Source organism: Dendrobates tinctorius, unplaced genomic scaffold, assembly GCF_039654945.1.
Source record: "Dendrobates tinctorius isolate UK_male_01 unplaced genomic scaffold, ASM3965494v1 ptg000099l, whole genome shotgun sequence".
NCBI classification, from domain to species: domain Eukaryota; kingdom Metazoa; phylum Chordata; class Amphibia; order Anura; family Dendrobatidae; genus Dendrobates; species Dendrobates tinctorius.
Window position 1 is genome coordinate 10,487,286 of NW_027361767.1, and position 13,249 is coordinate 10,500,534.

The 13,249-nt window shown below is 41.8% G+C and overlaps 1 protein-coding gene across 4 annotated transcripts in view; it reads right to left on the reverse strand.

The window, feature by feature from the left end:
• Window positions 1-8,546: 8,546 nt before the first annotated feature.
• The window catches only part of PDE4A (phosphodiesterase 4A), a 369,944-nt gene continuing 365,241 nt past the window's right edge, over window positions 8,547-13,249 (reverse strand). For all 4 annotated transcript variants that reach the window (XM_073587575.1, XM_073587577.1, XM_073587579.1 and 1 more), the window contains one exon: window positions 8,547-11,000. In XM_073587575.1, coding sequence (XP_073443676.1) covers window positions 10,611-11,000 — 390 coding nt within the window. In that variant the 3' untranslated portion in view covers window positions 8,547-10,610. The remainder of the gene's footprint in view (window positions 11,001-13,249) is intronic.

A 13,249-nucleotide genomic window follows, 5' to 3' on the forward strand; every position in this document is an offset into this window, starting at 1 on the left:
CTGGCCCCGGCCTGGAGACATTGACATTACCACCATATGGATGATATTTCTTGATTTGGAGTGGAGTACAATGGAAAAATAGAAATCCCTTTCAATGTACCACTAAGGAACCCCCCCCCCCCCTTCTTGTTATATTCCACAGTCGCTGGAGGTTTTTTTTTTAATTATCCAGGGGATGCATTTACACTTTCTGGCCAGTAGAGGGCAGTGTTAGATTCCATGTTTTTGTGTGTAAAGCAATGATGGATTTTAGGGGGAGGATTTGGGCGTTCAACTTGTTAACTCCTTCCCATCCAAAGAACAACGCCACATTGCAAAATCATCCAGTGCGAATAGTAAATGTCACTACCATGCTTCATACGCTGGGCACAGACACAGTGCTGGACCAGATAGGATAAAATAGGGTAAAAAAACCCCATCAATTGTCCACTGGCTGTCATTCTAGTATTCACAGAAAGGGACTGATCTACAATTAGAGTACAGCCATTGGATGTATGGCAAATCTGAACCTTCCCTGTCCAGATTCCTTATCCTCCGTGACCACAGCACCAATTGGTGGCGACATCCAAACTGCCTTTTCCTTGCAGTTAGCGTGGCATAAGAGTTGTCGGATCTCGTACGGGAAGAGACAGATGATTCAGCTCCTGAGCCATACTATGACCTGACTTTGGTAGAATCATATATTGCCTGCTGTGGCCGCCTATTCCCAATTCATCCCCTGAGATACAATGCAGGTGGGGGTTTTTTTTTAGTGCACTGTATGTATATAATCTCAAACAATTCTTGCAATTGGTTTTAAATAAACCCTTTTGTATTCTTTCTGCAGCAGCTTGCATGCGTTCCAGTACACTGCAAGCTGCTCACAGCCGTTCAGCATGAAGCCGGACAGCACTCTCAGGCGCCAGCTTTTCTCTTTTGCTTCTTGTGAACCCACATCAGGCTCCAGCAGCTGTCCACGAACCTCTGTCCGATCACCGCCTCATAGAGATATATTGAAGCCGTCATATTTGAGTCAGCAGGTAAAAAGAGAACACCGTATGCACTACTTGGAGAGGTGCACAAGTAGGGTCCCAGAAAAACTTGGCACTCAACGGGTCAAGACGGCCGACGAACGGTGGATACTGTGTCACTGCAGGCAGCAAGTGCACAATCCTTAGACGTCTGTAAGGACGCTGTGCAGCATTGCGCCCACATATATTGCTACTTACCAGCGGCCACATTTAACAAGATCTTTTCCTATTTCTGAGCAGTCTGCTAACCGATGAAGGCCACATGAGGCAGAAACGTTTTTGTTGTTTAAGTTGGCTGCATTAAATAACTTCTGAATAGATGCAGTTGTGAGTGCCATATTCGAGTCAGCAGACCTGCAGCGATCAGTGATCGGAGCAAGATCCACGGACATCATCTGCTTGAGCCTTTGATCTGATGGAATGGAATTAAATCTAGGCGTAGATTTGCTTACAGAAGAGAAGACAGCAGGTGACTGGCCCGGAGGACTGTCAGGATTGAGACTGAGCAGAATCCAGCAGCTAGCAGTGTATTGTAATACATGCAGGCTGCAGCAGAGGAAGTGTTAACATTGTCAATTAAAACCAAATGCAGACACATTATGATTCATAAAATGCACAAAAAACACGCAAAGGAGTCCACAGGCGGCATTATTACTGTAGACAGGGCTGCGGCTGGTGATGATGCCAGGTCCTCGTACCCTGGGCATACACAGTGCTCCTCATACGCTCATGGGCACACAATCCTTGTTCTGTATGGAGATTTCTGAAGTGATTTCCTAGCACATGTTTTCCACAGATGCTGGGAAGAGAGAACAAGAGCAGGGAAACTCACGCATAAATACCATCAGCAAACATCCTGCACCGGCAGAGGGATGATGCCACTCGGATTTTCCACAGTTTTCTTACAGAAGAAACTACAGACTTATGAGAATGATCTACAAGGCTGCTGCGGAATATGTAGCCATCGTAGAGGACTAAATACAGAAAAACACAAAAAGGAGGTGTACAAATCCTGACCCACTAACCAGTTTATAACTGGATGCCATTTACGAACTTGGCCATTGATATATATTACTCACTAGCTTTGGATTCCTTGATCTTCACTCAGTTCATCGCAACCGGAGCTGATAAGAGCGCACCTGTCTCTTGGGAAACAAGTCATTGTATTCTGCGATAGTCCTAAAGCTGCAAACGGTAACACAGGCCCATGGCACCAGGTTGCCCCAGAAGAAGTTAATGAAGTAAAACCATGGGCGAAAAAGGTTTTTTGCTGTTGTATTATTTCTTGGATTTTTGAGTCTCTTTGCCATGTGGTTTTACTAACTCTAGGCCAAAGAGTGTACCAAAAGTACTAACAGACGTAAGGACAACATCTGCAAGGAGTTTGTATGTTCTCCCCGTGTTTGCGTGGGTTTCCTCCGGGTTCTCCGGTTTCCTCCCACATTCTAAAGACATACTGATAGGGAATTTAGATTGTGAGCCCCATCGGGGACAGTGATGATAATGTGTGCAAACTGTAAAGCGCTGCGGAATATGTTAGCGCTATATAAAAATAAAGATTATTATTATTATAATAAAATTAACAGGTCCGGCAACGGCAAATCGTTGATGGTTTTTGGTAGAGAGTAAAGTAAGATGATGCTGGATTTAACATTTACCATGGATGTTGGGATATTGTGAGGTCTGTGCTGATACCCAGCAATAATTTAAAAGGGTTATTCAGTGCCTTTTGTGCCCACTGCCGATCTAGGCCATCTCAGTGCAGTCACAGATCGCTTCTGCAGGTAATTCTGCAGCTTCGGCTGATGTCATGTCAACAGGGCAGCAGCTTCTCTCCCGCTCTGCTCTGTCGATGGAACGTGACTGCCGATGTCATGCTGATTGACAGCCGGCTCTCCATAATTAGGCAGCAGGTAGCTGGCTGTCAATCAGCATGACATCGGCAGTCACATCCCATCGACAGAGCAGCCCGGAAAAAGAAGAGTTGATAAAGAGCAGCAGAACGGCCGGCAGGAGTGGTCAGTGACCACTCTGAGCCAACGCTGGGTAGAACAGGTAGGTGGTTGCCTCTGTTAGTATGAAGAAAAAACAGGCAGGGAGTAGCTAACAGAGGCAACCACCTACCTGTTCTACCCAGTGTTGGCTCAGAGTGGTCACTGACCACTCCTGCCGGCGGTTCTGCTGCTCTTTATCAACTCTTCTTTTTCTGGGCTGCTCTGTTGACGGGATGTGACTGCCGATGTCATGCTGATTGACAGCCAGCTACCTGCTGCCTAGTTACGGGGAGCCGGCTGTCAATCAGCATGACATCGGCAGTCACGTCCCGTTGACAGAGCAGCCCGGAAAAAGAAGAGTTGATAAAGAGCAGCAGAAGCGCCGGCAGGAGTGGACAGTGACCACTCTGAGCCAACACTGGGTAGAACAGGCAGGTAGTTACATCTGTTAGCAACTCCCTGCCTGTTTTTTTTTTATACTATGGGCCTAAAAACTGTCTTTGACAACCCCTTTACAGCTCTTTGCCCCAATATACAATTTGGAATAACATCTCCCTCACCTATCACATGCGTGAGAGATTGACCCCTAAGGCACCAGGGTTCAGGTGCAATTTTTTAACCTCTGCAGTGCACCCTGCATATCTAAAGAACAAAGCGCAGACTTGTTGGGAATAGACAGAGACTCGTGATAGGCTTATGATTCAGTTCAGAAGCTGTAATTCATGATTTGGTAAGGTACAGAGGACAGTGCAATGTGATACAACAATTTCAGAAATAACGACTCTACAATTCTCAAGTTTGTCTATATTACACCATATAAATATACAGAGAATGCAGCTATGTGTCTCACCAGGAGCATTGACAGTATCAGCGCCTCTCAAACGTGAGGCGCCCACCCATAGAAGAAATGTACAATCTTAACATTACATATGTACAAAAAATTTCATTATATTTCCATTTTTTTATATATATATATTTTGTTCAACATTTTAAACCACTCGCAAAAACGGAATAATAATAAAAAAAAAACTGTACAAGAACCATTAAAGGATTCAATTGAGGCTTAACCCCTCCACTGCCGGAGATGGAAGCTCCGCCCCTTCCTTCCCGCAGAGCAAGGGGGAAACTACACAGCCCCAAGGAGACCTTCCATAACGCTGTGTCGTAAAGTCCCTCTGGAACTGCAAGAGTTAATTAATAAATGATGGCTAAAATAGAAAAAACAATTGCTACAGTACTGTGTACAGAAATGGCATTTCATCGTAATATTTTTTCTATATTATGTTTGTCTTTCATCCCAACAATTAACAATTTTGAATGCTCTTCATATCCCACACTGGAGGGTAAGGAGATGCTGCAGCCCCCTCACTGGTGATAGAAGTCACCTAATTGCTTCAAATATTACACATCAATGACCCATAAAAGATAAGGAAAGGTTAAAACATAAGAAAAACAAAATCAACCCTACAAAAAGTTTGGGGATTTTGGTAATAATTGTATATCTGCAGCAACATTTTAATTTTAAATCCTATATGGATGGAATGACAGACGTGAGACAGTGGCAAATGTTCAACAGCTTAAGGGTCCTACAGTCTACCATGTTTTTAGCATCGACTGACCATGCAACATAAACTGTTGCAATCAGCCGAATATCAAACACTGAGTGATGGAACCGCCATGGGCGCGACACAAGCCCCCCTCTGAAGTCAAGTTGTATATTCAACTCCTTAATGTATTTTTTCTTTGCTTATACTGCAAATCATTAAATACCAATTTCTTAGAGTGGGATTAAAAAAGTAATAGAACGATATAATCTCACAAAGCAAAATCTTATCATGCTGTAATGTATAGTTAAACACTGCATCTCACCAGTAAATCCGTGAGATACATAGTCCTTATCAAAAGCAGACAAGAAAATCCAAAAGGATTAGTCTGGTAGATGTACTTTTGAATACTTTTGCAACTCAATAAATATTATTCTTTTTGCACAAAGTTGATATTCGACCTCATAAGTGGCCATCCGTACTCTGTCTTATTAGTGTTGTTTCTATGGTGTCGCTTAGTATTAGAAGCGCCTTGCTCTCTGTATAAACACCTTGAAATCATTTCACATTCATAGGCGCCAGAAAGTAAATGGGACCTTTCTTATTTATCAAGCAGGGAGAACCTGGTGAATGTAAAGATGAACATGAAAATTCTAGCTTGTTAGCAAAACATGGACAGAAATATGGCGGATGTGTACAATCTTGAAGGAACCACAGTAAAACATGTGAATGTAAAGTAGCTATGGGGGCATAGTGTTGTAGTAGGGTCATACGGTGCTGGCATAGGGTTTCACTGCCGACAGAACCAAGTGGGCAAATTTTTCACACATTGTTTATGTATGATGTCCTGACTGAGATGATGTCTTGTAGTACAACCAAACTAACTACCCCAAGTATAGGGGGATGGAATTTCTATACATGGCGTACCTTCTCAGCAGTTAGGTAGATTAATGGACAGTAATCACTAATTGGGGGGGATCTTAATTTCACTTAGCCCTTTCAGACATTGCTAGAATCAGTCTCCATTGGCTTTTTTTTTTTGCTAAAAATACAAAAACAGCCCATGAAATATTATAATCTAATACTCATTTATCCATACGTGAAAAAACCTAAAATTCTCTGGGTACCTGTTGACGAAACATGGGATCAACTAAAGCTCAATGATCGACGGTAAAACACTTGGTAATACACTAGATCGACCCAAACAAACACTTAGGACGTTTACAGGTGTGCAAATTCCAGGATGTGGTAGCACACAGTGATACATGTAGAGTCATTTAGTGCCCGTATGCTCACTTGGGATTGCAATGAGAGACAAACACAGTGACTGTGAAGATACGAGACAACACGAGGTGGGTGGTGGACATGTCTTCCATGAAGGTGAATGGCTGATCTATTCCTCAATACAGGTCAGTGTCACAGGAAAGGCTGCAGTACAGAACTTATATAAGGAGGACATAAAGTGCAAAACTTAGACCTTTCATGTACAGAAACTCAGCACAAGGCAATGTGGCTCATCTCCGAGACCCTTGTGGCCTTGTATCCACAAACCTGGCTTCTTAAGTGCATTGTTAAAGGGAACCCAACAGTAGATTCATGCTGCCCGAACCACAGGCAACATGAATTCAACAATGGCTGTGTTATTGTAGCCGTGTATGTTGAACTCATCCCGGCAGGAGACCATGTATCTCAGATAGTTAGTCCAAGGCTGAACTCCTTGTGGCTTCTGTCCACTCCACTCCCCTAGACTGACCGGTCTCTCTGTCTGAGTGTATAGAGAAAGACCTGTAAAAAGGAGCGGGGCAGGGAGAGACCTGTCTATAGGAGCGGGGCAGGGAGAGACCTGTCTATAGGAGTGGGGCAGATAGAAACCGTCCTGGACTTGCCTCTGTCTAGTCAATCGAGATGTATAGTTCCTGGTCAACTTTTCCAAGTATTTATTTTCTGTAAACCGGCGTTGCGTTTCAGAGTAAAACATACACGGCTGCAATAACGCAGCCAGTGCCCGATGGCTCGGGCAGCATTAATCTAATGTCCGATTAACTTAAAATTAGTGGTCTGACATTCCTTGGTGACGATTTTATGCCAAATTCCAATATTTATTTCCCTCCACAAGGGGGGCATTAGAAGACTGCTTCTAGTGGTGAGAAGTTCTATTACATGTTCCGGAAATTAATATACACTTTAATATATCACTTTATCACAAATTGCGTCTTTTTTTTTTTTTTTTTAAAGCAAAACTGGCACCTTTGGATAAGATTTTAAATGTCGCAGAATTACTGCAAACCTAAAAAGCGAATAAATAAAAAGTAAAAAAAAAGAAAAAATTACATTGTGGTAAATGCCAACTAGGTTAGTGAGGCAACAAAATGTGCCATGCTGCTCCTTCGGGGGATCACATATGTGACGTGATGTTTTCCCAACCGCATGGTTTGCACTTTGACATGGTCAGAGAATGATGAAGCCAGCGGGAGGAAAAGTCTCAAAAGTAAACGGGATTTGACCTGGTGACAAGTTCTCTTTAATATCTTTCCTCTTAAGCACAATTATTCCAAAAAGTGGAAAAATATAAAAAAAACTCAGCCATTTTCCAAAAAGATCTTAAGGGTGTAAAGCTCGGTGGCTCTACATCATATCACCATCTGTGCCCGGTCAAGAGATAAGTCATTGTAAATGCTTGGTACCCATTCTGTAGATGCCAGGTGACCCAGAAATCTGTCTACTCTCAGAATAACAACATTCACAAAAGTTATCATTTCCGCACTCGTACGACCACATTACCCAACACTCGGGGCAGGCTGAGTGTCCGCGATAGGCTCTGTCTCTATGTACAATGCTTGGTAATTATATACTTTGGAAGGATGCAAGCCACAAAGAAAGTAAAAGAATAAACACATAGTAATTTGCCATATGGTAACTAGAAAAAAAAAAGATACTTTTTCTAATTTATTTATTTTTTTAAACCCCCCTACTCCCCTCCTCACCCCCGGACAGTCCTTTCACATTATATATAAAAAAAAACCAAAAAAAAAAAACCACATTATGAATGTTTCATAGGATTATGGCAAATTAATTTTGGCTTAAGGCAGATGGAGTGATAAAGAAAATATATATATATTGCGGTCTGCAAGCTGCGTCTCAAGAAGAGAATATGCAATCGAAGATGGGGGTCAGCTTGACTTATTTAGGAAAATGTCTATTCCCCACGTCAGCTTGGGAAAGGGTCAAATCAGGTCTCCAATCCAAAGCCCCATGATACGCTTCAGATGGCTATTCTATTGGTCGAGCGGTGGTTCGGGCCCATTGTTTGGCCCGCAACAATCTCGCCCATCTCTCCATAGACAGGAGAACTCGCTTGGCCGAGCACTCCTGTGTTCTCTATGAGAGCCGCCGTCGGGTATCTCCGAGAGAATAAAGGGTCAGCAGTCCGAAACTGGACATATTGAATCCTTATCTCTTCCTACATTGTCTGTCGGTGGTCCCCCCCATACACATAAGAACCGGTTAATGTTCAAGGAAGCCCGATGGGCATTGGGTTAAAGTAAAATATGGTTCCAAAGTGGAGAAAAATTGGAGTATTGCCAGCTTTACAGACGTCGGAATGACCATTATGGGGGATCAGACTTGGAATCTGTAAAGAGATGTAGTGGGGGCAATTGTTGGTCACAGCCAAGACTGTGTTCTTATAGGACTTCCAAGGAGGTCTGGCCCTAGACCTATTGTCCAGTTTCTCGACAACCATTTTATTTCTATCAGTTTAAGGTTGAAGATCAGGCAAGGACGGAGCCCAAAATTTACGACGGAATGTCTGCCGAGCACGAAACACTATAGAAAAGGGTTAAAAGTGAACGGCCTTATCTGATACCCTATGCTACATCTCCCGAAAGGCAAGGCAAGACGTAAGGGCAGACACTAACCCAGCAGCAGACTTGTAGAAACACGAGTAGTAGACTTGTAAAAAATCAACCGCACTCACACAATGGATTTCAGTTTGATGCTGGTTTATTGAACACAGTAGTTCACCATAGTGCTGGGTAAGAGGCCAGAAAAGTGACAAGTTGTGGTGGAAGATTGACTGTTCGACCCGTCGTAGGTCAAATTTGGCTCTGCATCCTGGAGTGTGGAGGAGTAGGATATCAGCACGGTACGTGCTCCAGCTGTGATACTCTATCACTTTTCTATCCCCTTACCCAGCTCAATGGTGAACTACTGTGTTCAATAAACCAGCATCAAACTGGAATCCTTCATGTGAGTGCGGTTGATTTTTTCGTACAAGTCTACTACTCGGGTCTCCCAGTTCAACCTGTATCTGCTCATCAATGCTGAGGGCGCTCCATATTTCTCTACGCAACTAACCCACCAGTTGGCAGCAGATAGACACGAGGGTTTGCACCCTGAGAGTTAACAGAAAGTCAGCAGAGTTTTGAATTTATTGACTCCGCCCCTATCCCGGCAAAGGAACATTCCGACATCCTACGAAATGATTTCTAGCGATATTACCCCCGTGGTAGTAAAGATTAGGAACGACAAAAACAAATTTTTGAAAATTATTCTTTCATAGACGCAGCTTACAGATTGGCAAGAATTTTGGCAACAAAAATAAATATAAAAAAAAGAAAATAAACCACGAAATACAACATATAAAAAAGAAAGGTAAAAAGAAAGCGATAAAACTGCTGGTGGAAAGTCAACAAGGTTCTATGCCACAGACACTTTTGCAGCTTGCCGTCTCCAAAACAAAAAGCTTAGTTTGCTGTGAGTGTATTGCCGGTACGTGCAAAATTAACAAAAAAGTACGCTCGAGGAAGACTTTCAGCCAAGCTGCAAGAGGCTTTTACATTGACAATCATTCTGTTCCCTGTCTATTAGTCCTTTTATTTATTTTTTTTCCCATTTTCTGCTCACGCTGCAACCTCCTATAAAATCTATGGCGTCGACATGGATCTCATGAGAGAAGGCGATCGATAAATTATAAGCATTTAGAAAATATATATTATATTTATATATAGATATATCTATGTTACGAGAGTAAAGAGGATAGATTTAAATAAAATATTACTATTTTTTTCATTTTTTTTTTTTTACATATTTTTTTTCTTTTCTTTTTATACCAAAAAAAAACAACAAAAAACAAAACAAAAAAAAAAAAAAAGTGTCTGTTGGAGGCTAAAGGATTCCACATTCAGTTACCGTATGGCTACCAAACAGAGGGCGACAGATCTTCTCCTTCCACCTTGCACCCCTCGGGCCCATAAAATCTTGTAGCTTTGCTCCTGTTTGACAATTACTCAGAAGCCTTTGCCGTGGGAGCGCCATCTTGCCACACAACTAAAGACACAAATCTACACATACATAAAAGGCACACCCCTTCCACAGTCCTTGCGATTCCTACTTCACCCCTGCAAATAAAAAAATATATATAAAAAAAAACCATTATAATCCACAGGAGTGACCCCAGCTTGGCCGAGTGAGTAGGATTTTCTTTTGTAGTCTTAAAAAAGCAAAAAAAAAAAGTAGACTAAAAATAAATGACAACGTTCCACAGTATGAAATTAAAGGAAAATTACATACTTTTTTTTTTTTCGGTTTACTTTTCAATGGGTTTTTGTTCTTTTTTTTTTTTTCCCTGGAAAAAAAAAATGGCTTATCGCTGCATGCGCAAATATATAGAAATTAAAACTTTTTTTTTCCTTGTTGCATCCGTTCAAAAAAAAAAAAAAAAAAAGAATAATTTGTTTTTTTAAAAAAAGAAATAAAAGTATTAAAAATAAAAATAAGTTACAGTTTTTTTCTTTTTTTTTTTCTTTTCTTTGTAGAGCGTGTTGTAACTTTCTTATGGCAACAAACTCCTATTCTGTGCAAAGTATCTGAATCTACAGTAATTGTGTTTGTTCCCCTTGAGAATACAAAACAAAAATACAACCAAAAAGGAAAAAAAAAAAAAAAAGAAAATAAATAAATAAATATGAAATTGGAAATAAACCACATTTTTGATCTCTGTGTAAAACAGTTTTTTTGTGTTTTTAAGTTACGTCTTTAGAGTTATCAAGTGTCAATAAGGTTCAGGACTCCACCGGAGACTTGTTTTCCGAGGAGTCATCAGTCTGTTCTACTGCTTCTTCTTGTGTTGTCGTGTCCTCCTCGATTTCTGGATGGTGCTCCAAGATGTCCAGTGTTTGGAGAGGACCCTCTTCTTCCTCGATGCCGTTATTTCTGTCCTTGTCAGATTCTTCCGCTTCCTCCTCCAACGTTAGCTCAAACTGGAACTTATCGATGCAGGATTCCTCATCTTTATCCTGGTCGTCTGGTGGTGGAGATGGACTCTGGGGGATCATGCCCTGGTACCAATCCCTATTGTCCTCCAATGTGTCAAGAATATCCTGAGCATCCGGGTGTACGAGATCCGCCCATGTTTCCCACAGAGGGTGGACAATATAATCAATGAAGCCAACCTAAAAATGAAAAGAGATCCATTATATTTGCAATCACTGCCAAATCTGAAGTAGCCAACCATAAAACTTCTCCTTCAAATGATTAAGGCCTTATCAGGATATGGGTCTGCCCAATATGAAGAGCCTTTCCTCCCCAACTGAGAAATGTGAATCATGAACGATAAATGTTCTCTTAGATCATTAGCTCCATCTACCGTAAAAAAGTTTGTCTTATTATCCATAACCATTGAGCGATTGGCCAACTTCTCAAAATACCTTGAGTTTCAATTGAGCTGATCACCTCGACTCTGGTGGCAACCTCTTTTGACCGAAGATAGGGCCAAATAAAACCTCAACAATTCCAACGCCATTACCCTCACTTCAAGCAAATAGTCAATCAGAGGTTACCCTCATGTGCCATAGACATGTTGTGGGATTCAGTTAATTCTGTCAGCATCCATCAACACTGTAATGTGTCTCGTGGATACCTTGACTCTCCTTGACTTGGATTGGATGGGTTATATCCCTTCAGGAGACAAGCTTCATCAAATCTGGCCACCAACTCATTCCTCTATTGAAACATGTCCTTTTGGCAGCAAAGACCATGGTTGTGGTGTGCCATCCTTCTACATAGTTCTACATGACCTAATAAAACCATTTTTGGTGGGAAAACGAGGGGTTTCCATGTTCCAATAAATCTCAGATCAATGTTAACATCTTCATTATCTAAAGTGTCCAACCACAAGCAGCAGACAAATCTGCTCATTGATGACAATCCTGTCAAATACCAAATATGTGTTGGCCTGGTTTCGAATACCATAATAGAAAACCTGACTAAAACTCACAAAAAGTTGCGATGGAAGATAAAAACCTCAGTCTCTCCAACATCTAAACAGCAGTGAATGGCATCATTTTGGAAGGTTCTCGTAGCTGACATCTCAGCTTTGATCCAGTGAGTGATCACATTAGTTCCATGCCAATGCAATGTATCACGTGCTGTATAGTCCCGGGGTTAGAGCCCCAGCTGTGACTTGGCAATGGACACGAATGTCTGGCTCTCGCGTTGTGACTCAGCACACGTACTTGGATCTGAGTATGGAGACGTGATGACAGATGACATCATGATGCCCATCTAGGATGTTACATCTCAGGCCAAAACACCCTGTGAATGTTCTGCTGGCATTGTGATATGGCCTCATGTGATGACTGGAAGCTGATGGCAGAATGTAATGGGTGACTTCCCAGCTGTACTGGAATTAGGAGCTCAGCTCTAGGCTGCTATATGTTGATGAGGATTGTGAGCAGGAGAGACACAGGTTACTAATCTCTTGTCTTTTGAGAGTTATAAAATTGGTTTCCTACAATCTAAGTGCATGAACCAGGTGATGAAGAAATAGAGGCCACGCCAGTTACAGAAGTCATCACCCGGCTTTCATGCAGCCATTATGTTGTTTTCTCTATAGCAGTAACATACAGTGCCTTGCGAAAGTATTCGACCCCCTGGAACTTTTCAACCTTTTCCCACATATCATACTTCAAACATAAAGATACCAAATGTAAATTTTTGGTGAAGAATCAACAAGTAGAACACAATTGTGAAGTTGATCGAAATTTATTGGTTATTTTAAATTTTTGTGGAAATTCAAAAACTGACAAGTGGGGCATGCAATATTATTTGGCCCCTTTAACTTAATACTTAGTTGCGCCACCTTTTTCTGCGATTACAGCTGCAAGTCACTTGGGGTATGTCTCTATCAGTTTTGTACATCGAGAGACTGAAATTCTTGCCCATTTTCCTTGGCAAACAGCTCGAGCTCAGTGAGGGTTGATGGAGATCGTTTGTGAACAGCAGTTTTCAGCTCTTTCCACAGATTCTCGATTGGATTCAGGTCTGGACTTTGACTTGGCCATTCTAACACCTGGATACGTTTATTTGTGAACCATTCCATTGCAGATTTTGCTTTATGTTTGGGATCAGTGTTTTGTTGTAAGACAAATCTCTGTCCCAGTCTCAGGTCTTTTGCAGACTCCAACAGGTTTTCTTCAAGAATGGTCCTGTATTTGGCTCCATCCATCTTCCCATCAATTTTAACTATCTTCCCTGTCCCTGCTGAAGAAAAGCAGGCCCAAACCATGATGCTGCCACCACCATGTTTGACAGTGGGGATGGTGTGTTCAGGGTGATGAGCTGTGTTGCCTTTACACCAAACATATTGTTTGGCATTGCTGCCAAAAACTTCGGTTTTGGTTTCATCTGACCAGAGCACCTT